At 42.3% G+C, this 26187-nt stretch overlaps 2 protein-coding genes across 2 annotated transcripts in view; one reads left to right on the top strand and one right to left on the bottom strand.

Annotated features, from left to right (window-relative positions):
• The window catches only part of UBE2B (ubiquitin conjugating enzyme E2B), a 21052-nt gene extending 17536 nt beyond the window's left edge, over positions 1-3516 (top strand). The window contains exons 5-6 of the mRNA XM_015429474.1: positions 1322-1410; positions 3188-3516. Of these exons, the coding sequence (XP_015284960.1) occupies positions 1322-1410; positions 3188-3316 (218 nt within the window). The 3' untranslated portion in view covers positions 3317-3516. The remainder of the gene's footprint in view (positions 1-1321; positions 1411-3187) is intronic.
• A 10339-nt stretch (positions 3517-13855) lies between these two features.
• On the bottom strand, positions 13856-21775 carry CDKN2AIPNL (CDKN2A interacting protein N-terminal like). The gene is made up of 3 exons (XM_015429476.1): positions 21540-21775; positions 16917-17016; positions 13856-15157 (listed from the first exon to the last, which is right to left on the bottom strand). Exons 1-3 carry the CDS (start codon positions 21743-21745, stop codon positions 15146-15148), a joined length of 318 nt encoding a protein of 105 aa, XP_015284962.1. The 5' UTR covers positions 21746-21775; the 3' UTR covers positions 13856-15145.
• Positions 21776-26187: the final 4412 nt, after the last annotated feature.

The raw sequence follows: 26187 nt of genomic DNA on the forward strand, positions 1-26187 counted from the left end.
CTCCTCCTCCTCCTTCTTCTTCTTCTTCTTCTTCTTCTTATTATTATTATTATTTATAGACTGCCCTTCCCCAGAGGGCTCAGGGTGGTGAACAACAGGTTAAAATCTACAATAAATACAAATACACACCCCAATACCTTATCTATCCTTTTACCCAGTCCTGTGAAAAACAATGTTGTGATTCTGGAAAGTAGTTTTTGTGACTTTATTTATAAACATTGTACCACCTATCCTTTTAACCGGTGATCAGCATAGCCTTGAATACTGACATTGTAAGCTTTGTTGCGTGAATTTTACTTACTGTGCAGTTTCTTTTTAGTCATCTGTCTTGAAATGAGGTACTCTGTTCTTCATGTACAGTGTATTATTTTAAGACCTGGTGCTCTCAAGTACTGATTCAGTTCTTCGAGAAGTCATCAGGTCCCAGTTTAGAGACTCACATGCCCTGTGCACAGTTTTTCCTGCAGCCTAAGATGCTTCAATATGCTGTTTGAAGTGCGTTAATTGGGGGTGGGGCGGGAGGGAGGGAAGGTGAACCAGAGATTTGCTATTTCTAAGGTACCTGATCCTTGTGTAAAGGTTAAAAAAGAGACATCCTGTCTACAGACTCTCAATTAAAAAGAGGAATGCTCTGTGGGAGAAAAATGTTAACTGTTCTGTTGTGCATGTGTTAGCCTGCACATTTGCATAAAGAACCTTTCTGATGTCTGACACGTATTTTCCTGTTGCTAGGAGCTGGTTAGGTATAGGATGCTCCTTGTGTTTCTAGAGAGCAAAGGAAAACTAGTGCCTCTAGATCACACCGTTCTCTCTTGACTCTGTATCATAAGCACTGTGGGTCATGAGCTTCCAACAGCCTAATTAATTAGCAAGTCAAGTTTCTTACTAAGTTTTGAATCTGGCAAACTAAATTTACACCATAATTTTCTTCCCATACAATGTGAAATACAGATAATTAGATGCTGTCTGTGTGAGGTGACCTATTGCCCTTCATGGGCTTACACAAAGGCAGTAACCTCCAGACTTTCACCCACACAGATCTAACGACAAATTGCAGAATTTTTGAAGAGTCATCTGAAAAGACTGTTCTCAGAAACACATTGTGCAGCCCGATCCTGTCCATGTTTACTTGGAGCAGAGTCCCCCTAATGTCACTGGAACATACTTTCTAGTAATTGTGTTTAAGACTGCAGCCTTGTCCTCGGCCAAGGCTGCAAACTGTTGAGATAAAAATGAATTGAAATGCTGAACTCTTATCAGGATTGATTTTGTGCTCAGTTATGATACATGTTGTTAATTTTTAAACATTCTTTTGTTTTAGTGTATGCAGATGGTAGCATATGTTTAGATATCCTTCAAAATCGCTGGAGTCCAACATATGATGTCTCATCTATTTTAACCTCAATTCAGGTAACATAAGCAAACAACATACTGTTCTCCAAAGATGATGGAGAAAGTGCTTATCAATTTAATACCCAGCTACAGTATAGTATGAATTATTTCGACTCTAATCAAGATGCTTCATCTTTATCAGAAACTTGAATGTAACGAAATTGTACTTAAGCAGAATCTGATTTTTTTTGTTTAATTTCAGGGAGCTTAGGAGGAGGGTTTAACTGTGGTGTAAAGTTTCAAGGAAACAAACAAGAAACTACAGCAATTAGGGCTCAGCCTATATGTAATTGTTTTTAATTGTTTAATTAAACCATTTTTAATTTTCTGGATGGATGTTTTAATGTTTTTATGTTCACTTCCTTATTGAGCCTGATTGGGTGAAAAGGTGGCATAAAAATGTTTTAAATAAATAAGTGTATACCCCCAAACATTACATTATTCTACTTTTGGTCAGATTGTTGGTGTAACTGTCAGTGCACGTTTACCCCATGTAAGTGGGTTCTAGATCAAAGTCTATCCTGAGAATACTTTCTTAGGAGTAAGCTCCATTGAATATTTATCTACATTATTTATACTCAGCCTTTCTTACTGAAACTCAAGGCAGATTACATAGTGTGTAAGTAAATACAATGAACAGGATGGGACAGCCAATAAACATTACTGTAGGATTTGGATTGCAGAAATCTAAACAAAGCATAAGTGTGATACTTTTAACAATGCAGAAATTACATAGTAAGATTGTACTTAAAGCAACAGCCTGTACAAGCTATACACAGTAGCATAGTCCACAGTCCTTAACCCTTCACTCAAGCATCTTTCTGAACCATTGTGTTACAATACAGCTCTACTATTGTTGTTGTTCAGTCGCACAGTCGAGTCTGACTCTTCACGACCCCATGGACCACATCATGCCAGGCCCTCCTGTCTTCCGTCGTGCTCCGGAGTTTGCTTAATTTAAGCAAATTAAGCAAAAACGGCTCTATTACATGTGTAAAAAAGCCTTCTTGAATAATTCAGTTTTGCATAGTTTGTGGAAAGCCTTGCTGACCTCATCAGCCATGCCATAAAATGGGGACTACAGCAGGGAATGCAAGTGTATGGCATTTGTTGATTTTGCCCACTTGCAAGGTGGCACCTGCAGAATGTGCTGCCCAGATGAGCAAAGCTGTTCTCGCAGAGCATAGGAGGAGAGGCGGTTCCACAGCTATGAGGGACAAGGCCATGAAGGGTTTTATATGTGATACACAATAGCTTGAATTGAACTTGTAACTGAGTGACTGCAGGATTGGAGTAATATGCATGCTCTGCCTATCAGCTAATAATAACTGAGCTGTGATGTTCTGTGCCAACTTGGCTCTGAATTGAATTTGAGGGGGAACCAGTATGGAGTGCATTACAGTAGTCTAGTCTTGATGTCACCGTGGCATGGATTCTGGTAGCCCGATTGGCCATGTCAGGGTAGGGGGCCATCTTCTAGGCTTCCACTGAGTTGGAAGAAAGCATGTTTTGCAGCTGCATTAACTTGCTTCTCAAGTAGTAATGTTGGATCTAGTGTGGTCCCTAGGCTCTTAACTGAGTCAGCATGGTTCAGCTAAACCCTGTTGAAAATGGGGAACACAGTTTCCTTCAAGATCTTCACCTTGCCATCCAGCATTATATCATTCTTTCCAGGGTTTAGATCTGAGCATGTTTCTGAGAAGACTTGCTTAAGATTGCTGTCAGCATTTGAATAAAAATGAATATCTGTTTGCTTTCATTTAATTTATTTTTTCTTTCCTTTCTCTCCCTTCAGTCGCTGCTTGATGAACCCAATCCAAATAGTCCTGCCAATAGTCAGGCTGCACAACTTTATCAGGAAAACAAACGAGAATATGAAAAAAGAGTTTCAGCTATTGTTGAACAAAGTTGGAATGATTCATAAGAAATGACTTCCTTCATTAACTTCATCCACATAATCATCATGTACAATTTAACTCGCGATAGGAAATGCTACCAGAATTTCTCAAGTGCCACGTTTGACTTGCATACAGATGTGTTTGCAAAAAAGCCCTTCAGTTTCAAAACTCTAAACGCTTGTGTACCTTGATTAATGTACTTTTTATTGCATGTTATGACTTAAGTTATTGCTACATAAATTTGTAATATATCCTGTTTGTATTTTTTTCAAAGTGTATAATGTTGGTGTGAAGTTTTCATGACAGAATATACATATTTTGTAAATCTGTACTTTTTCAAAATATTGAATGCCTTATTTTTTGAATTCTTTAGATTTTTAAATTGGAAAAAAGTCACTTAACAGAGTTTTATATATAAAATATTTCATGTAAAGCTGAAATACATAACCTCAGTGCAAGAGAGTTTTCTGTCACTTCTTTCAGTTTTCTTTTCGAAGGCTCACAGATCCTCTTGCTGGTAGTATCTTCACACCACAGGATGCCGTTTCACATATGTAATCTAAAACTCCTGCCGTGCTAAGAGACTTTTGATTTCCAATGCAGGAATACAGTTCTCAACACTCTTATGTGGCAGAGAGTTACGTGGAACTTTGTTTTAGAAAGGTTTGCTTTTACATTTCTTATATCCTGCTCTGGGAGGAGTTCAACATTGTAACCTCATAACAGGCCTGTGATATGGGTTATAGCTAAGATATAGAGACTAGCCCATAGATACTCCGTAAACTTAATGTAAGTCGTAGTTTGAAATCAGTTGTCAAGACATCTTAATTATCCAACATCACGTCTCACTGTTCAGACTTATGCCTTAGCTATACAAATCCCCTCTGAGTTTTTGGTTGTGATTGTTACCCAAAGCGAGCATAAGATGTTTATCTTTACAGTGAAAGTCTTATAGAACCAGGTTTCAGCAACTTGGGCTCCTAGATGCAGGATGACACATTTAACCATTTTGCTAACATAGATGCCTAGCAGCTGATAGCTAAGAGTGGCAGGAAGTCAAGTGTTGAGCCAGTTTTGAATTCTAGGGCAAGAGAAGGAAGCCATATAGCTGTAATAAGTACTCTGTACTATAATTGATGGGGTTTGCTCCTCAGTTACTGGCAGTTGTGACAGGATATTTACATTTTTGTTAGTCCAATGAACATCAAGGAAGATTATGGCAAGGTAGGCATTTTGAACTTTTTTCCATGGGAAAATACTATGAATCCTTTGCAAATATTTCCTCCTGTTCTGCTATCTGGGTGTATTGTTCGGCTATTTCTATGAGAAATATTTGAATGCTTATTTTGAAAGACTAACGCAAAGCAGTGTCAATCTCAAGCATACGATTTTATGTCATACTACTTCCCAGTTACCCAAACAGGCAGGGAGTTACTAGCCCCAATTTAAAACTCTCGAGGAATTGTGGAGTGGGAGAAAAAAAGGCCTCCATATACTGATGCTCTGGAATACAGACCATAGAGACTAGGGGAGGCAGCCTAGTGCACCACCTTGGAAATGCCATCCCAACCTCCCCAACCATTGCCCTCCAAATACAGCTTTTGCTGAAGCAGTGTTGAGAACCCTGCTATAAAGCATCTTAAGACAAGGAGAGTTTGATATTCCTCTACTGCATTACATTCATATGTCTAACAAAACTCTTAAGTATTGTTCCTACATTGCTAAATTTTAGTAAGCAAGGTCACCAGCTGAAAGCAGAGAAAAGTATGGAAGTTGCAGCCACTGGCTAATTTAATTTCCTTAACAGCTGTATGTATGCGATGTTTGTTATGGTTAAGTTCATATTACAACTATATAAATAGGACTCATGTACTGAGATCAGAGTACATGTTTCTAGAGCAGGGTCATAAGTAGACATACCAGGTCATTTAAGGCCTGCTTTTGCTGAATGAAGGAGATATGTTTGCTAGGTAAATTTTAAGGGTATTTATTTAAAAGGGAAAGATGTTGAATTCTCTAGGACTAACATCATCATTGCAGGAATGTTCGTACAAACCTGGAACAGCCCTGAGGTTTCTACAAAAATCCCCCAAATAAAGCCACAGGAAAATGTTTAACACGTTCATGTACCTATATCTCATGAAACTTCATGAGATCTCAGCCACAATTTTGAGGATTGTGCCCTACAAACAGTCAAAACTAACAGCAGTTAGAAGGTGCTGCTGCCAGGAGTGTCAGGAAGAAGATGATAGAGGTGATGGGGGCAGAGGGAGAAGGTTGGCAGGAATGGAGGCCAAGCCAGGCAGGTGGAGGTAGTGGCCCTTCAAACAAGTGGGCTTGCAGACATGGCAGCAATCAGAATTAGGGGAAGGAAGAAGGAGTTGGTGGGGAAGGGGGAGAGGTGACGTTGCTAGGTTAGCCCAGAAGGAGGAAGAGCCAGCAGAAAAAAAGAATGTTGGGGCAAAAAAAGAGTTAAAGAACTGGAGGAGCAGAGGAAGCCAGAGAAGCAGTGGAGAGGTGATAAAAACACAGCAAAAGTGCGGGGGGGGGGGGGGGAGAGGGAGAGAGAGATTGACCAAGGTCAAGATCAAAAAACTGAAAGCAGAGGGGAAAGATTTTCTTGGGTCTGCATCCGCCAGTCAGCCCCCATGTGACCAGCAGCAGCAACTGAACTGCTGACACTGAATACTGTTCCACATGGGTGGACATCTTTTGCAGGCCCCCAGACCCCCCCCCCCCCCCCCCGCACCAAGAATACAGAGCATTTCTGCCCCAGACATAGTGTTTCATCTATAGGTAAAGGTAAAGGTTCCCTTGCTCGAAAGCCAGTCGAATCCGACTCTAGGGTTGCGGTGCTCATCTCCATTTCAAAGCCGAAGAGCCAGCGCTATCCGAAGACGTTTCCGTGGTCATGTGGCCGGCATGACTAAACACCAAGGCGCACGGAACGCTGTTACCTTCCCACCGATGTGGTACCTATTTATCTACTTGCAATTTCTTGCTTTCGAACTGCTAGGTTGGCAGGAGCTGGAACTAGAGACGGGAGCTCACTCCGTCATGCAGCACACTCAGGTCTCTATTCAATCCCCTTTTGAAGCTGTCTGCTTGTAGCTGCTGCCACTCCTGTGGCAAGGAATTCCACATGTTAATTACTCTTTGGGTGAAGAAGTACTTCCTCTTATCTGTTCTAAACCTACTGCTCATTAATTTCATTGAGTGCCCACCAGTTCTTGTTCTGTGAGAAAAGGGGTTTCTGAAGATTCCCTCAATATAAAAGCAGATCAGAATGGAGGAAATATACAATTAATAATGGACACAGTTGTTCACACGCTGTAAAATTTAATTATCTATTGATAATTTTAAAAGATACTGGTAATGTTAAGGTGGAAAGGCTGTGGTGACTCAGAGGTTAAGACGCTGAGCTGCAGACTGGAAGGTCTAATTCGGCAGTTTGAGACCCTAGAGCCACGTGATGGAGTGAGCTCCCATCTCTGGCCCCAGCTCCTGCCAACCTAGCAGTTCAAAAGCAAGAAATTTAGATAAATGGGTGCCACTTCCATGGGAAGGTAAGAGTGTTCCGTGCACCTCGGTGTTTAGTCATGCCAACCACATGACCACGGAAATGTCTTCGGACAGCGCTGGCTCTTCGGATTGGAAATAGAGATGAGCACTGCCCCCTAGAGTCGGATTCGACTAGCTTTCGAGCAAGGGAAACCTTTAGCTTTTTAATGTTAAGGTAGACAAGTTAAACAGGTCCAGAGGGGAAGCCATGTTAGTCCATTGTAGCAATATACAACAGAATCCCCATGGCACCTTAAAGGCTAATCCAGTGCTGAATGACAAAAGCTCATGGTGGAACAAATGTTGTAGGGCTTTTAAGATCCCACTGGACTTCAATTTTATTAGTTAGACAGGGCTATGAATGCCACTCAGAACCTTCCATTCCCAGTACTGACCAGGAGTCAGGGCAGGGTGGGGACAGAGCTTTGCTGTGCCTCTGGGTTTCTTTTCTGCATCCATGCAGGAAAGCATTGTGCTGACTCTATTAAAGTCAGGAGGGAAATGACCAGAAACAAAATAGTAATCTTTTCAAGATGTTATTTCTGTTAACAATCTAGGGCTTGTCTATCGTTCATGGAAAGGAATATGGGAAAAGGAGACGTCGTGCCTTCTGTGTCGAAATAGGTTTATACACAAATTATGAAAAAGCCTTGTTTTTACAAATACTTTTTCAAGGTATGCCAAAAGAGGTACTTGGCAGCACTTCTGTTTGAACAAGCACTCTGGGAGATTAGAAATTAAAAGTTGGGGAGGGGGGGTTGATCCTTTCACTGCTTATTGTTCTGCATTCCTTAACTGGCAGGAAGGGAGAGATGTGGTTATGAGAAGCACTACAGACCCCACGCACCTGTGAGGGAGCGCTACTGCAGAGAGCGCGACTGCAGAGTCAGACTATCCTAGAAGGGGTACAGGAAGGGAGAGATGTGGTTATGAGAAGTACTACAGACACCACGCACCTGTGAGGGAGCGCTACAAGGGTTATATCTCACCAGCCTGCCTGCCTGCCTGGCAGCGTTCTGGAGCAGGACTCAGCCATCTCATGGCATGAGCGGTATTCTGTGAAATAACTTCATTTTCTTTCCTCTCAAGAGAGCTAGTACAGCAGGGCAGAAACTCTGGAACCAGTGATAACAAGTAAAACTTCCATGCTGATTGCCAACTCAGGGCTGGGAAATTCCTCAAAATTTTGAGGATGGACCCTGGGGAGAGCAGGGTTTGAGGAAGGGAAGGATCTCTGCAGGGTATAATGCCAGAGGGTCCACCTTCCAAAGCTGCCATTTTCTTCAGGTGAATGGATCTTTGTAGTCTGGAGATCAGTGGTAATACTGAGAGATCACCAGGCCCCTCCAGGAGGTTGGCGACCTACTGTGGAGAAATGGTGCCGGTGTCAAGAGTCCAAAATGAGAACATACACAGGCAAGATCAGGAATTGCCCTTCATGACATGCCCACTATATTCTGAACCTATTCAAATCAGGAGGCAGGTATGCCTGTTCTGTGGCAACAGTGGTGGTAAAGTGAGCTTAGTTCTTCACCACCATTGTCTGTGCAATGCTATCTAGCTGAGCTTTTCCAGGTTATGAAGAGCTTCTTTTCAGACCTTGGAGGATATTTACCCTGAAAATATATGGGCTGGCTGTGACTTCTTGGCAGTGCATGTTGCAAGACACTGCTTGCATTTGCTATGATCTAGATGTCATGGTTGTTACAGGTCAGTTTCAGGATGCTCTTGGCATAGGGTCTGGCCCTAGTTGTAGGGACTTTCCGTTGGTAAGGCCTAATGAAATTATAATGTTCCCAGGGAGCACTTGGCAACTGGCAAAGGGACTTAGTGCTGGAGGCCCTCACTGGCAACATAATGATGTCACTCCCTGTGCACCCAGAAGTGACGTCAATGCATTGTGGGAGATGCCAGGAACACTCTGAGCAAATCTCTACGGTTTAACCATAGAATTTTGCCCAAATTCCAGAGTGTCTCCTTGTGACACGCTGACAGCACTTCCAAAAAGATGCCTTCTCAGTTTACTTGTGAGCTGAAGGTAAAATCTCTGAGCTGTCACCTAAAATGTTGTGCGCCAGTATCCCCTAGCGCAGCTTAGAGGGAACTCTGGTAGGGAGTGGGAGGCACCGTGCTTCAGTGGCTCTGCTCTTAGTTGACTGGCTGATTCCAGAAGTTTGTGCTGGGGAACTGTTGCTTGACCCTGTGGCATTTATGTTGTGGTTTGCTATAGGATTCCATCTTGCCCCCTTGCTATTTAACATCTACATGATGTGGAGTGAGATGTCACAAATATGTGGATGACATCCAGCTCTATTTCTTTTTAACAGCTGAGTCAGTGGAAGTCCTGAATGGGTGCCTGGAGAAGATAACTGGATGTATGAGGGCCAATAAATTGAAGCTCAATCCAGACAAGACTGAAGCATTGCTACTTCAGGCCTGCAGAGTCAGACTATCCTAGAAGGGGTTGCATTTCCCCTGAAACGAGCAGGTTTGTAGCTTGGGGTGCTACTAGATCATCGCCTATTGTTGGAGGCTCAGCTTTAGCTGATATGCTAGGTATGGACCTTCTTTGAAGAAAAGCATAACCTGGCCACAGTAATCCATGGTCTGATTACTGTTAACATGCTCTATGAGAGGCTACATTTGAAAAGTCTGAAAACTTCAGTTGGTCCAAAATGCGGTGGTCAGGCTGTTGTTGGAGGTTGGTTATAGACTATATCACCCATGCTGATAAATCTGCACTGACTACTCCTCTGTTTCTAGGAACAATTCAAAATGCTGATTCCTACCTGATCTCTGTGCCCTGATCTCTGTGCCCCCACTTTCAGAAGTGAGGCTGGTGGCAACTTGGAACAGGGCATGTTCAGTGGTGGCATCTCACCTTTGGAATACTCTCACCCTAAAGACTTGCATGCACAACGCCTGCCAGGCTGTCTTCAAGGGCTGGGCTGAAACATTTTGTGCTAGGTTTTTAACTGAGGGGTGTTTTTTTTAGCTTTTATGGGCTGTTTTGGGTCTCTGAGCTTTTTTTAAAAAAATGATATCGTAAGTAGTTTTTATATCCCTGACCCCTGCCTTATTTTTTTTAATTGAGCACTTATTATGATATTATGGTTTTTTACTTACAAGCTGCCTCAAACAGAACTCTGGAAAAGCCACATAAAACATACCTAAATATTTCTTGACCCATGGATAGTTAATTGCTACTGCTGCAATAACAGCTTAAAGTTGGAAACTCCTCTCACAGAAGCATTTAGCATGGGTGTCAAACATAAGGCCCGGGGGCTGGAACTGGCCCATCCAGGGCTCTTATGTGGCCCATGAGCAACTAATGCAGGGGAGGGAATAGGAGACTGCTCAGGGGAGAGTGGCTGGAGCCACTCCAATTGTGGCTTCAGCGTTGCAGAACAACCTCATCTGTAGCAGTCAAGCAGCATGGGAGTGTCTGCCCAGTGCTGCACAGCTGTCTCTCCCGTCCACCCATAGGAGTCTTCCTTTGCACCCCCCTCCCAGCCCATGGGCCTTGCAGTGAGGATACACCAATGCGGAGCTTACCAGCTACTGTCCTTTATACAGTTTATATCTCCAGTACCTGGCATTACATTTTATGGCACACATGGCCCAGCCCGACAAAGCAGCATTTAGGTCAGATACAGCCCTCATAACAAATGAATTTGACACCTCTGATTTATAGGATGTTAGACTTCTAGTGCATGTACTTACTTTGCTGTTGTTAATTAAATCCCAGTTTTCCATTCATGGGAGCTTTCAGCATAGGGGAGCATTCTGAAACTGATGCTCCATCATCCTCCACCTGCTATTCAAAGCTGTGCAGACCATTCCACACCCACTTCGTTCTCCTGCAAGTGAGAAGGCCTCAGAACTGCAGTAAACATTCTGTGGATACTTTTAGATCCCTTATGTTTAAGGCAACCCCATCCATTCTAATCCTTTCAATTTCTGCCCTCTTCTTTCTACTGACAGCATACAGCTCCTCTGTGGCCTAGTTGATGTGTAGGTACCAGCTAGGGCTGCCGGGTCCCCCGGGAGGGCGGAGGTTCCCCTGCTAAAAGGGTCCCCAATCCACCGGTTTGGAAAAGGCTGGCGGAGGGACCCCCACCCCCAAAGTGCCCGGTTCAGTCCGACGTGCCCAGAGGTGACATCATCGCATCGGGCACCTCGCCAGCTGATGCTCTAGCAATCAGCCAGCGACACGCCCATAATGATGTCTCCTCGCGGCACACGAATGTCCCGGCCAGGGACCAACTCTCCCCCGCTATTAGCGGTAAGTGATTTGGCAACCCTAGTACCAGCCTCTCCCTTTTCCACCATAAATGCCAGAGCAATTTTTTAAAAAAGGGTGTTCAGTGACACACTGCATGCAGTTCCTTCATTTCTTGTCTCAACAAAGTATTGTCCTTTTCTTGGCACCCACAAGAACACAAGCTCTGTATTGCTTGACTGCTGCAGTTTCTACTGCTTCAGCCCCCTCACTGGTAATAAAAGGTGTGAGATAGGCAAACAGGTATCTCTTACTGTCACATGGAGAATTCTGTGTAATCCTTTACATTTTCAAATGTACAGTGCATTTAAGAACACAAGAAGAGCACTACTGGATCAGACCAGCGGTCCCTGCAGTGTACCATCCTGTTTCACAGAGCAGCCAACCAAATGCTCCAATGGGTCAATGCACAGGGTATACAGACCTAGGCCTTTCCCTGGTGCTGCTGCCCAGCACTAATGTTCAGAGGTTTTCTGCCTCTATGTATGGATGTTCCCTTCACTCACCATGGCTAACAGCCATTGGTAGCCCTATTTTCCATGAATCTGGCCAACCCCCTTTGAAAGCCATCTGTGCTTGTGGCAACAACATCCACTGGCAATGAATTCCACGAGCCTGTCCTGAATCTATTGCCAATCAACTTCACAGGGTGTACCCTACTTCTACTATTATGAGGGAGAAATCTCTCATTTCCTCACATCCAGGAAACTTTATTTTCACTATTTCCAGATAGCTAGGTTGTTCCATCATTTTTGAAATGCTGGCTGAATGCAACAAATGAGTGTACACAAATGCACATGCCATTTATCTACACTCATCGGAAAGCTGGAATTACATGGGTTAATTTGGATGCAACAAGAAATGCTATATGGACTGAAACAACCCCACTCAGCATCTTCATCTGTATTTACATGGTAGGCCTGAAATAGCCGAAGTGGAGCCGAAAAGCAAGACTCCTTAGGATGGCTGTAAACAACAGCTAGGCATACTCACAAAATGGCTGACAGGCAGCTAAAACTGCCAAGGAAAGAAGAATCCAAGACAGCGTTAGTTTGAAGAAATGAAGACTCACTGCAAGCAGTTGCACGGGCATGGCCGTTCAGAATCCCTTCTGTGCAAGGAAAGGGAAGTGAAAATCATAGCCTGCGCCCACAAGCACAAGTTGACAACTGGTGCATTACTGGAGCCAACTCTTAAAAACATGGTAAAGACAAACTGGCCTTCTTTATAGTGTTTCTCAATGTATTTAAAACAGATAGTACTTTCTTTTCTCTGTTTACTGGATCACCTAGAGTCTGCAGATTGCAAGACGGAAGACCTGGGAGGCATACACTTTGCCACACGGGCAAGAAGACTCTACAACCATTCCAATTAACAAATTCTGGGTCTGAATGAAATAGTTGGAAAATGTAGGCTATGCTGCTTAAGGATACAGTTTTACAGCTCAGTAACAAGTTTTGCAGCTCACTAACAGTTATTCAAGAATGGCCTAAAATTAGCAGAAACAGCTTTTTCTATATATCTTGGTAAGTCTTTTTCTTTTACTGTTCCCTGTGGACCCCCCCCCCCCCCCAATTCCATTTTTCCTCTCAGCTCCTGTAAAACTGATAGAAATAAAAAAGCATTACTCTTTTAGTAATATAGCATTACTAAAGATGACTACAGAAATTAGGTTTGTTTCCTTACAATATGTAAGTACATTTAACTGTTCCCCCCTTCAAACAAATTTCTAGGGCACAGCTATTATCAGTCTTTAAAGTACTCTTCACACTGTAATTTACAGCTCACATGGAGAAAACTTATGCTTAACTTCCCACTCTGCCCATCTGCATGATGCTTAACCCCCTACTCTGCCCATCTGCCACAAAAGAACTATTACACATACACCAGGGGGGAAATACTTGTTCCTTCAAGAGTAATTGGTTACCCCAGACGGTGTGCTGTCAGGGCCAGACTTTGGGGCAGGAGGTCAAGGACTCCAGCTCATGGGCTTAGCTGAGGGCCCCAAAGCAGATGCAGTCTGGCATGTGACTGATAGTCAGCTGAATTATATATTCAACCTCATGAAGTCAATAGAGCAGTTTAGCAGAAACCCACTCACAACAGTTGATGCAAATAAGTTCATCATCACATATTTTAAAAACTCTTTAAATTTTATTTTTTACTTCAAGATTTGCATTAGCTGACAGAATAAAATGCAGGCCTACAATGAAGCACACTATTCATTCCCCCAAAACAGTTATTTTTTAAAAAATACACAAAACTCAATTGAGTGAAACTATGAAGTCAGTAACTCATAAAACATTTTTACAAGCTTGCTAAAAAATGAACAATTTATACAACAGCTTTATAGTTTGATTTGGGCTCTGGCAGAACTCACTGGCAAAAAGTAACATGCAACATCAGAGCAACTCAGAAGACACCTCAGATCCAATTATAGTGTGTGTGTTCTCAAGAGGGCTGTGGATTTCTTTTGGTCCAGGCTATACTAAAGGGTAAAACAAAGACTGAAAATTCTCCTAAAAGGATGGAACATTGAAGGCAGCTGAGACAGGAGGAGAAGGGTATGGAAAATCAGTTGGCTCAAGCTTATACGATTTTATACTTTCTGCCAACAAACTGGAGAAAAAACAACCTGCCCCTTTAACAGAGGCTCCTTTAACAGAGGCTTAATGTACGCAGCTGAAACTTTTCATACTATGGAGGTAAATAACATCAGTGAAGGCAGCTGAGACAGAAGGAGAAAGGTATGGAAAATCAGTTGGCTCAAGCTTGTAGGATTTTATACTTTCTGCCAACAAACTGGAAAAAACCAACCTGCCCCTTTAACAGAGGCTTAATGTATGCAGCTGAAGCTTTTCATACTATGGAGGTAAATAACATCACCTGCTAAATAAAATCCCATTAAGCTGCTGTTAAGGGGCAGGGCATTTTTTCTCCAGATCTTTAACAGCTTATAGAATCCTAGAAGGGGGAGTTAGGAAGTGGCACAGGAGGGGGTTCCAAAGTGATGCCTTACAGTCTCCCACCTTGTACTCTTCATTTAAGAAAATGACCTCCACTTGCTCTTCTCCTGGTAAAGCAATATGAAAGATCCTGATTTAAACAAGGCCTAGGGCCGATGATGAAGAAAGAGTCTAAACATCATGATCTATTACAGCAATGTCTTTGGTGCTCTTTTTTTGCAAAACCAATCTAGTATTCTGACCAGATGCATTTCTCTATGCTGTGTCACCATGTCTGCAAGCACCTGAGAGTTGTACCTGCCAAACCTCCCTTCAGCTACCAAAAGGCAAAGGAACCCTCTAATGTTGAAAAGGCTTATGATCTTCAATTTAAAGATATTTTCAATGTTAAGTTATTCTCTGTAGTTAGAGGATCTTGATTATCATGATGGAGAAAAAATAAACATTTACATAACATTTACGCCATCCTTCCAGAAAAAAATAACAGCACTAACATTTGTGCTATCTGCATGGCTTCTGGCAGCCATAGTGGCAGGTGCGCAGAAGATTCTCACACATCCTTAACTTTCATTTTATCTAAGACTAGGACGGGCCCTCTACTTACGCAGTACAAGATGTGCACCAACAGTTTCCACATCCTATTCAATTATGGCTGCAATTGTAGACATAGTTACCTAGAAGCAAACTCCATGAAGTCTCCTGATTTATTCCTGAGCAAACATGCACAGGACCAGGCTGTAAGTCAGATTCGATTGTTATAAAGAATTATCTACATTTACCAAATAACCGTGGTTCCATCAGTACCCCCACACCTATTTTTAGAAAGTTGTGTCCCATGGTCAAAGGGGTAAGGAACAAAAGTTCTCTATACCTTCTTCGATCAGAATCAAGATACATATTTTAAAAACCTAAAATGAGTGTTCAGTGTAAAAAGACCCCAATTTAAAATGCACGTCCGAAGTGAAACTTGTTTTAGTCTTCAGATTAGTCTTCTACTTCAGTAAATCATGTAGCATAGTAAAAATCTAGCACCTCTTCTCTTGGGCCTAGTGTTGATTCTAAAAAGAGAGAGAGAGAGAGAGAGAAATTCTAAAGTAGAAGTCAGTTAAATGTATTGCAGTCACATCTATCAATAATAAGCGAACACATAACATCTGTTCCAGCTAAATTAGTAGCAACTGTTATTAAGACAGAAGCCTGAAGAAGAGCACCACTGGCTGAGGCAAAAATCAGCATGGCTTGGGCAAAGAGAAGTCCCGCCTCCTCAAATTTTGACGTTCTCTGCAGTTAATAAACATGTGGATAAGATAGGCATATATACTTCCAAAAAAACTTCTGACAAGGTTCCACAACAAAAACTCCTAAGTAAACTCAATAGTCATGGGATAAGAGGACCATCTTATGAATTAAAAACTGCTTAAATGTGAGAGAGCAGGAATAAATGTACAGTTCTTGCAATGGGTGGAAATAAACAGTGGAGTCCTTTAAGTATTGGTAATGGTACTTGAACTCTTAAGTTTGTTTGTACATTATCTGACATTGGGGGTGAGCAGTGTAATAGCCAAGTTTTCAGGAAATACTGGGTGAGTGGGAAACAACATAGCAACTGAAGTTCAACTAGGGTAACTGCAAGGAGATGCACACTGGAACAAGAAATTCTAACTTTAAATATATGCTAATGGGGTCTGAACTGGTACAGACTAAAAGGGAAAGAAATTTTGGTGCTGTAGGACAGAACTCAATAAAAATGTTGACTCAGTGCACAGCAGTGGTGAAAAAGGCCAGTTCCTTAATGGAGATTATTAGGAAAATGATGGTAGATATAATGGCCAGTATTGTATAAAGCCATGGTGCAGCCTCATTTGAAATACTTCATATAGTTCTGGTCACCATATTTCAAAAAAAGATATTTCACAGCTGGGAAAAGTGAAGGGCTTGTAAATGCCGGAAGCCAACATAGGCTACTACAATTTTCCTGGCCATAACACACTGAAAAGGCTGTGCAAATTGGCACTTAGACACAGGATAATCATACATTTTTGTTGGTAACAAATGAATTGAGACAAGTAAGGTTGTCTATCAATAGTCGTTAACATAATTTTGATACCATTTGACTCATGACTCAAGAGATCACACTGCTTGTCATCTTCTCTACCATGGATTTAGAGTAATGCCACACAAAACTATCACTTCATTGTTTTTAAAATGCATAAGTATTATATTATGTATAATCAAACTCAAACATAACTGTAATTAATAACATTTATCCATTTAAAAAGTGAGGAATCTGGGGCAAAACCGGGTTACTGGAAAGGAGGTTTGCAAAGCTGGAGCAACTTATACAGAGCCCAGAACCCAGGAGCTGGAGAAGCTAGTCTCTCTCGAAACACCTGGAGCCTCATCCACGCTCCTCTACTTTTCTGCCTTTTAGCAAGCACAACACACATGTTTTCAAGCTTCCCACTGCATGCATGAAGATATAGAGTTTACTCTATAGTGGCAGAAAATTACATGCTCGAGTATATAACATTCCAAGAAATAAGACATTTACAATGGCAATTAGATATTTCCATCAAATGTAATGCAATTACAAAAAGATCCCACACTTTTTCTAGAGTACAGACATGCACTAAGAGTTACAATCGAATATTAAAAATATATTCACTACGTTCTTTCCTCAACACTTGTTGAATCAATACATTAAAGATCCCACTTTAGATCAGCCATTTATACACAAACCTATTTTACTATTTGCAAAAGTAGGTCTCTTCAGCATTTTGTTTTGTTTTTCAAGAGCTCTAAATGTTAAATATTCACCTTTTTCATTATTTCATCACGGGTTGTAAAATGTGGAGCATCTTCAACTTCAATCCCCTCAGCCATTTCTATTACCTTGTCCAGGAGATCTTTGTTGTACCTACAAAATAAAAATTAAGAGTTACAGAGTAATCCTAAACAGGTCTTTTAAAAAACATTTATTGAGTTTTCAAATAATTAACAAAAACAGTGTAACAATACAACAAATACACGTAGAAAGATATAGCATAAACCTCCAAACGTACCTGGATGAAGTTGTTACAGGTAATAGTGTTAAACAATGTAAAACTAACATCAATATAGGAATACTAATTCATATAGCATAAACCTCCAAACGTACCTGAATGAAGTTGTTACAGATAATAGTAAGTGTTAAACAATGTAAAACTAACATCAATATAGGAATACTAATTCCAAAGATATTTAATGAACAACAAAATTTCAGAAATCTTTTTATCCAGAGTTACTAAAACATAGTAATCGACCTAAAAGAAAGCAAAAGATTTGTAGTAACTATTTTTGAGAACCCTTGTTTCAGTATTAAGATACGACAAAACCGGAAACCATTGTTCTGCAAAATTGGATATGTATGCAGGAGATTCTGATAGAAGGATCTGATCTGAGATTTTGGCCATAATAAAAAAATCCCACAATTTATTAACCCATTGTGAGACTGAAGGAAGGTGTTCGTCTTTCCATTTTGATGCCAGCACCAGCTTTGCTGCCACCAAAAGAATAGATATCAGATCCCTTCTGCTTTTCGGGATGTCACTATCATACCAAAGGTTTAACAGAATAGTCTCAGAAAGCAATGGTACATCATACGTGGTGATGAGTTTAATCTGATGTATTATTTTAATCCAGTAGTCTTGGATGAGGAGGCATTCCCACCAGACATGAATATATGTACATTTTTGAGAGCATTGCTTCCAACAAAGGTGGAATCCTAAGCAGGTCTACTAAGTTCTATTCAACCGGAAATTGTTATTAGAACTGCAATTTTAATGTGATATCCCATGTTCTGCTGTGTACTATAATTCACTAAACTCAATTATCATAATTCAGATATGCTTTTTAAAAGAGAAAGCAGTGTCCTTGTAGTTTTATAAGTTGGAAAAAAGGAGGTGTAGCGAGAGCTGAGTTCTTCTACGCTATTATTTCAGTAACATCAGCAACTCATTTTCTGAACACCAGTTTACAAGAGCTAGGCAAAAAAATTAAAATCCATACAATACTCAGGTAGCTATTTCACTTTTTAAAAAAATTCACTAAGGAACACTATTTAAGAATTTGAGCTTTCCTTATAAAGTAGAAGTGAATCTTAGAGGCAGACCCAGATGTTCAGATATACTGTATTTTTAAACTCTCTGTTTCTAAGACTTAAGCAATTCTTATCATGACCATTTTAACATACTAAACACTGGAAATACAATTCATCCAGTTTCCTAACATGTCTAGTAGATTCTTAAAAGTGTGAGATGTATGCATATATTTTCATTGTCCAGATGTGAATAGGGCTGGACCAGATCTCCACTGTAATTTCTTAGAATTGTTTCACTGAATAGAGCCTTCGGGTGGTCTGGATGCCTCAATGACTATGGAGGCCCAGGTCACCACCACTGCTAGATCTGCCTTTTTCCACCTGAGGCAGATCAGGCAGTTGGTCCTACATCTCAGTCCCTGTGACCTAGCTACAGTGATCCATACAATGGCCAGTTCCAGGCTGGATTATTGTAACTCTCTCAATGTGAGGCTGCCCTTGACCCTACTCCAGAAACTGCAGCTGGTGCAGAACGCGGGAGCATGGGTGTTGACTGTGTCATCTGTGCAGACATGTATCCACCCAGCGCTGCAGGAACTGCACTGTATGCCCACTGTGTACCAGATCCCATTCAAGATGCTGGTAGTTACCTTTAAAGCCCTATATGGCCAGGGGCCAGCAAACCTTCGGGACTGCCTCTCCCCATATGAGCCCCGCAGGAACTTACAATCTATTAATCAACACCTCCTGGTGGTTCCCAGCCCCAGGGATGTCTGACTTCAAGGAGAGCCAGGCCTTTTTTTGCCTACCTGGTGGAATGAGCTCCCATTAGAAATCAGGGCCCTGTGGGACCTATTACAGTTCCGCAGGGCCTGCAAGACAGAGCTTTTCCACCAGGCTTTCAGTTGAGGCAGCAGGTACCCACCTGCTACTGGACTTCCCCTCCAGTGACCTCAGATCTGAATGGCCATCTGGGAACAAACTGCTTCTTATTGAAATCTGTTGAGGCACCGGTCTTTTACTAAATATTGTTTTTAGATATATTTTAATTGTTGATTTATTGTATTGTGAATTTTATGATGGAACCTGCCCTGAGCCCGCTTGTAGGAAGGGCGGGACACAAATCAAATTAAATAAAAAGTTCCTCATCGAAAGCCACCATAAACATCACAGCCACATACTTATATACATAATTTGTAAGCTCAAAAACTAATTTATTTCAGCACTGCAGTTCACAGTCGTTTTCTGAAGTAAGCAAGTTAACCAACTCTGAATTACAATAATTGGGCACATTAGCAGAATAATTATGGACTAGGGTTGCCAGCAGCCTAGAGAAAAACAAGCCTTATCACTTTAACAGAGGCTTAATGTAGAGTTGCCAGTTCCAGGTTGGAAAACACTTAAGAGTTTTGGGGGGTGGAGCCTGAGGAGGGGGGGGATAATGCCAGAGTCCACCTTCCAAAGCAGCCATTTTCTCCAGGTGAACTGATCTCTGTTGCCTGAAGATCAGTAGTAATCCCAGGAGACCTCCAGCTACCACCTGGCGGTCAAATTCCAAAAACAACATCCCTGACAAAAGTAACGAAGAGTCAATAAATATAAGTTGCAAAAATGTTCACTGTAGTAATTTCTGTAGAAAAATTTCTTCTATTACTGCTCACATGCTAACGAATACTGCGCAATGAACAATTTGTTTCACAATATTTGCTTTATCTGAGCGTGAAGCAATCCCAGTTCTTATCAATCACTACTTATCAACTCCTGAAGGGAAAATTCCATGTTGACTCTCTAATAACAGAACCCAAGGTCTTCACAATGTATTAGCTGGATTCTCAAAGCTAAAGTCTCGTGTAGCAATCCCAATTCTTATCAATCACTACTTATCATCTCCTGAAGGGAACACTCCATGTTGACTCTCTAATAACAGAACCCAAGGTCTTCACAATGTATTAGCTGGATTCTCAAAGCCAAACAGACCTTGGGTTCTGTTATTAGAGAGTCAACATGGAATGTTCCCTTCAGAAGATGATAAAGTAAAGGTAAAGGTTCCCTTGCTCGTAAGCCAGTCGAATCTGACTCTAGGGTTGCGGTGCTCATCTCCGTTTGCCAGCGCTGTCTGAAGACGTTTCCGTGGTTATGTGGCTGGCATGACTAAACACCAAGGTGCACGGAACGCTGTTACCTTCCCACCGAAGTGGTACCTATTTATCTACTTGCAATTTCTTGCTTTCGAACTGCTAGGTTGGCAGGAACTGGAACTAGAGATGGGAGCTCACTCCATCATGCGGCACCCAGGTCCCGAACTGCTGAACTACTGACTTTCCACAGCCTGCAGTTCAGCGTCTTAACCACTTGAGCCACCGCAGCTCCTTTTATCAGGAGATGATTAGTAGTGATTAATAAGAATTGGGATTACTACACGAGACTTTGTTTGGCTTTGAGAATCCAGCTAATACACTGTGAAAACCCTGGGTTCTGTTATTAGAGAGTCAACATGGAATGTGCCCTTCAGGAATTGATAAGTAGTGATTGATAAGAATTGGGATTGCTACACACTCAGATAAAGCAAATATTGTGAAACAAATTGTTTATTGCACAGTATTCATTAGCGTGTGAGCAATAATAGAATAAATTTTTCTACAGAAATTACTACAATGAACATTTTTGCAATTTATCTTTAATGACTTTTCATTATTTTTGTCATGGATGTTGTTTTTGGAATTCTACTTCGTCCCGCGACCTCTCATTTTTGGCTTCTACCACCTGGAGATTGGCAGCTATTTTAATGGGATGTTGCTTACCAACTGGTTATTTACTCCGTGCCATTAAAAAAAAAATTCACCTGCCCATTTCAACACATTAAACCACTGTTAAAAGGCTATGACGTTTTTCTCCAAGCCCCTCAGCAACCTTATCATGACCTGCTGACAGTTGTCTATGTAAATCCTAGGGCCAAACCCTATTTATAAAAAAAAATTCCAGGGTATCTGGTGAGGCGCAATCCCAGGTAGGAGAGCACAAGATTGTAGCCCACTAGAATGAGAGGTGCTTCCAATGAGGTTGTTTTATGTTGGCCGTGGCAGAGTTCCTTTGACTGCTATGTGGCGGGTGAAAATAAAGCAGATGAATCGGCTCCCAATCGTAGTCACAACGCCGAGGAAAGCTTCACCTATTGAATTTCTGCCTTGTCATACAACTTTTAGAGAGAGAGGCTACGGAGATACAAGCGACGCGTTCTAATGCACGGAACACCCGCAAAGGAGGTTTTCTTTGCTGCTTGCCCGGGGACAGGACTAGAAATACTTCTTCGCTCACTGACTGCACATCAACGTAACCTAAGGGAGGCGCAGGAAGGGCGGTACCTGCATCCCAAGAAGAGATGATTGGCCCAGACCATAGAGAGCGAGAGCAGCTGGTCCACACGCAGCGCAGAGAGCTCCGCCCCGTCCTCTGGCGGGACGTTGCGCAGGATGAAGGTACGCCGGGCCTGCCAGTGTTTTTCGTTCTCCGAGTAGGAGCGGAACTGTTCGGGAAAATCATCCACCAGCTCATCGTTCCCCCGCACCATCCCGCCTGCTTTCCCGTTCAACACGCTAGAATGGGGGAGGGAACGGAACCGGAAGCAACGTTTCTAACGGTCGTGGGGTGGTGAGGGAAACGTTGGCCAACAACCTTGCCGCTCTAGCCCTACATACTCCCTGACCCCCATATGCAGCGCAATGCCGGCTCCGGAATCCCGTGGGGGTGTTTCTATTTAGTGATGAGCATGCGCACAAGGACAATACTGGATCATCTTCAGTTTTGTTGCTTGGCTGAAATTTAAGAATCGTTAGCTCTGCTGCTGGGGAATTTCTGCAGTCCCTTATGGTTACCAGCAGTGGTGTCTCCCCCCTTCCCGTGTCTTGTTTACCACTACCATGTTGAAGATACCCCGTCTTTTTCTAGTCTTTTTCCCCTACTTCATTATCTCCCATTTCTGGCTGGTGTGCTTCCAGAGCTACCCTGGCATGACGTCATCTATGCTGTGTTCACAAGTCCTGGCAGAACGAGGCTGCATTTGTTTCTTCAGATCCTGGATCCTTCTTCTCCAATTTAATACCAAATTTAATAATACTTCAGCAGCTCTGCTTCCCAAAATAGGTTTTGAACTCACCCTAAGCCCTACATCTCTGGAACCAGGATGCAGAGCCCAGCAAAATTCCACAGAAAGATTGGTGCCCCATCCAAACTTGTCTTTGTATACAAAGCACTCCAAATTACAGTAACTTCCAAGAATCATTCAAGTGGGGTAGCCGTGTTGGTCTGAAGTAGCAGAACAGAGTTTGAGTCCAGTGGCACCTTTAAGACCAACAAAGTTTTATTCTGTATATAAGCTTTAATGTGCAAGCACTTTTTTGTTCCAAGAATCATATGAGCTTATGCTGCTAAACAACTAAAAGATAAGTAGGTTTGGGGCTAGTGCCCCCCTCCCAAATAAGCTTTGGATCACCCCAAAACATTCTACCCCTAGTGGCTTACAACAGCATTTTTGTCTCCTCCATTTTATCCTCACAACCATGCTGTGAGTTAGCATTGTCAACTGGGAAAGGAGATTCCTGGAGATGGGGGGGTTGAAACCAGGGGAGGGAGCACAACAGTACAAAAAGGTTGCCACGCTTCAAGTGGCACCTGGCGATCTATTAAAATTGACCTCCAGAGGACCAAGATTAGTTCCCCTGGAGAAGACAGCTGCTTTGGAGGGTGTACTCTGTAGCATCCCAGCTGAAGTCCCTCCCTGCCCATGCTCCACCCACAAAATCTTCTATGATTCTATGATTTTCCAACCCAGAGCTGGCAACCCTCCAGTACAATGCCATACAGTAAACCCTCCAAAGCTGCCATTTTCTCCAGGGGAACTGGTCTCTGCCATCTGGACATCAGTTGTAATTCTGGGAGATCTCCAGGCCCCACTTGGAGGTTGGCATCACAGTTTAGCTTCCATGCATAGTGGGAATTTGAACCTGAATGTCCCAGATCCTAGTCCAATGCTCTCACAACTATATCATGATCACATATCCCTGGAATCAGGAGGCAGCAACCTACAAATTGCCATAAAGTGGTACCTGATCCAAAGCCTGGTTTTTGCACATTTGATATCTTTTAGGGGACATTTGCAGAAAAAAACCTACCTGTGACTTAAAAAGCAGACTCTTGGTGACTTATGGTATAGTAGACTGGACAACGCTTATTAAAATACATTGTGCGGGATTATTTGTAGGTTTGAGGGTTCAATAACGACACAACACAGAGATCTGTTGAAGCTCTCTGACCAAGTTCTCAGTTCTCTCTCTGTCTCTCCCAAACTGCCTGTCAGCAGCGTTTTATTAGAGCAGGCTCACACATTTCTCCCCCCTGCCCTGCACAGTGAAAACGTTACAAGTAGAAGACTCCAACTAGGATCACAGTATATTCTTAACAGAATGTTCTTTACCCATAGCTCATCTTATCTTGCCCGACTGTAGCCAAGTTCATACTCTCCGCAGACTCAGCAGACTATGTGCACTAATGTCCAATCTTCATGTGGGAACATTGATATTCCGGGCATGCCTCTCAGAAAATCGCCGTTCCCACATGTCACCCTTCTTTAGTTTTAATGTGCAGGTAAGAGAGGAATGCCATCCTCAGGCTCATCAGGCCATTCATCCTCCGAGTCGACTGAGTCAGCATGAGGCCAGGTCACAGCCACCTGAAGAGGGTAGGCCTGAGTCGGGGAACGACAAAGAGAGCTGAACAGTTGGCATAAAGAAGGAATGCATTGTAGAAAACAGCATAATAAAATCAGGATCATTAATCCCACAACCCCATAAACAAACAATTGCTGTAACCATCCCAAAGTAGGAAGCCACCCTTTGAACCAATCCCAAAGACCTTCAAATCCCACATCTTGCCAAATATAGCAGGTGAGATTTTCGAGCTCTTCCAGATGATGTTCAATGCTCTGACCATTATCGGTTAAATTAAAACAACACATATTTTTGAAAGACGAACACCCATAATGATGTTTGAAAAGCAAAAAGTTAATGACCGCTCTATTATCTAGAATAGCTCCTCGTAGGTCCGGTTTTTCAGAATTAAGGAGTGCAATAGCCTTAGAAGTTGCATTAATTGCCTTGACAGCATAACATGCTAGTTCAGCCAAAGTTCTAGCATTACCTACTGCCAGTCCAGGAACCCCGACAAGGGATGCTGCAAGAGCAACAATTATTTTTAACTAGCCTTGCCTTTTTAGGAAGCAATGTCTATAGAAAGGTGGGTAGGGTGCTTTCTATTAGGGTGGGCAGCGTGCTTTCTACTGTTGCTTATGCACATGTTGAGTTTAAAGCTGCCTTTTTACACCAGGCCACTGTAAGATCACATTTGTTTGTGGCAGGATTGCAAGTACATGTGACACAGATACCACACAATTTTGAAAATGGCTTTATAATTTTTGGCGCAAAGACAGAAGAGGAAAGGAAACATTAACTAGGGGCCAAGAACTGAAAACATGAGTGCAAGAAGATGCATATTTGTATCTCCAGTGAGATCGTCCAAAGTGCCTGGGATATCAGTCTGTTAATACTGTCGCCTGCCTACCAACATGGTTTTGCCCTGCATGTGTGGGAGCTGAGAATACTGGACTATCCAAGAAGAAAGAAACCCAGAAGAAAGCAGGCAGACAGAAGAAAAACCTGCTAAAGATGCAAACCTGTTGATCTAAGTGATGTTGAGTATCAGAAAACAGTTTTAACAGGTTATGATAATGATATGAAAATGACAGAGCAAATTGTCTGTCATGTCTGAGTACAATGGCAAGTTCTCTTCTACAGAATAAGCAATTGCTAGGAGACTAGATAGAGTACCTAAACAACGGACAGAGGTTCATGACATTGTACAGCAATCAGCACCATCCCAAAGAAAAAGAAATGCAAGAAAGCAAAGTTGCTGTATGATTAGGCTTTACAAATAGCAGAGGAAAGAAGGAAAGCAAAAGGCAAAGCTGAAAAGGAAAGATTTACCCAACTGAATGCAGATTTCTAGAGAACTGTAAGAAGAGATAAGGAGGCTAAGGAGGCTTTCCTGAATGAATAATACAAAGTAATAGAGGAAAACAACAGAATGGGAAGGACAAAAGATCTCTTCAAGAAAGTTGGAGAAGTCAAGGGAACATTTCATGCAAAGCTGGCCATGATAAAGGGAAAAAATGGAAGGGACCTAACAGAAGCAGAAGAAATTAGGAAGAGATAGCAAGAATACACAGAAGCAGGGGTCTTGTTGTAGAAAAAGAGCTGCCGGAGCTCATTAGCATAACTCATTAGCATAACTTATTTGCATATGCCACGCCCCCTGACATCACCGGAAGTGACAGAAGGCCACACCCCCTGACATCACCGGAAGTGTGTCAGAAGGCCCGGCTACTTACCCTCCTGCTTCATCCTCATTCCCAAACGGAATGAGGATCGAAGCAGAGGGCGGGGTAAAGAAGGGGCGGGGCTTCACCACGTGACCGCCCCACCCCCTAGAGGTTCTCTTCCGGAGCTCCATACCTGAGAGCTCCCCCCCGACTAGAGCCCTGAAGATAAATGAAATGAAGGGATCACTGCAAAAGCATCTTTATATGTTTGTGCATACCAACAGTATTACAGGGATCAGATGTGGAAGAAAAATCATACAGTCAAAATGGAAGCCGATGAAAATCATGCAAAACAATGCCAACGGGGGGGGGGGGACCAAACTAGGTTTCAGCAGTACGTGGACAGAGAACTGCCAGAAGTACAAGCTGAGTTTCGAAGAGGTAGAGGAACTAGAGATCAAATTGCCAACATTTGCTGGATTATGGAGAAAGCAAGGGAGTACCAGAAAAACATCTACTTCTGCTTCATTGACTACACTAAAGCCTTTGATTGTGTGGATCACAACAAACTATAGCAAGTCCTTAAAGAGATGGGAGTACCAGACCACCTCACATGTCTCCTGAGAAACCTGTATAAGGGT

The sequence above is a fragment of the Gekko japonicus genome, unplaced genomic scaffold (assembly GCF_001447785.1).
Source record: "Gekko japonicus isolate JY-2015 unplaced genomic scaffold, Gekko_japonicus_V1.1 scaffold234, whole genome shotgun sequence".
NCBI classification, from domain to species: Eukaryota; Metazoa; Chordata; class Lepidosauria; order Squamata; family Gekkonidae; genus Gekko; species Gekko japonicus.

Coding starts and splice junctions, on each gene's coding strand:
- CDKN2AIPNL (XM_015429476.1), bottom strand. CDS start 21,745: ATGGTGCGGGGGAACGATGAGCTGGTGGATGATTTTCCCGAACAGTTC. Junction 17,017..21,539: donor CATCTCTTCTTGGGATGCAG/GTACCGCCCTTC, acceptor TTTATTTTGTAG/GTACAACAAAGATCTCCTGG.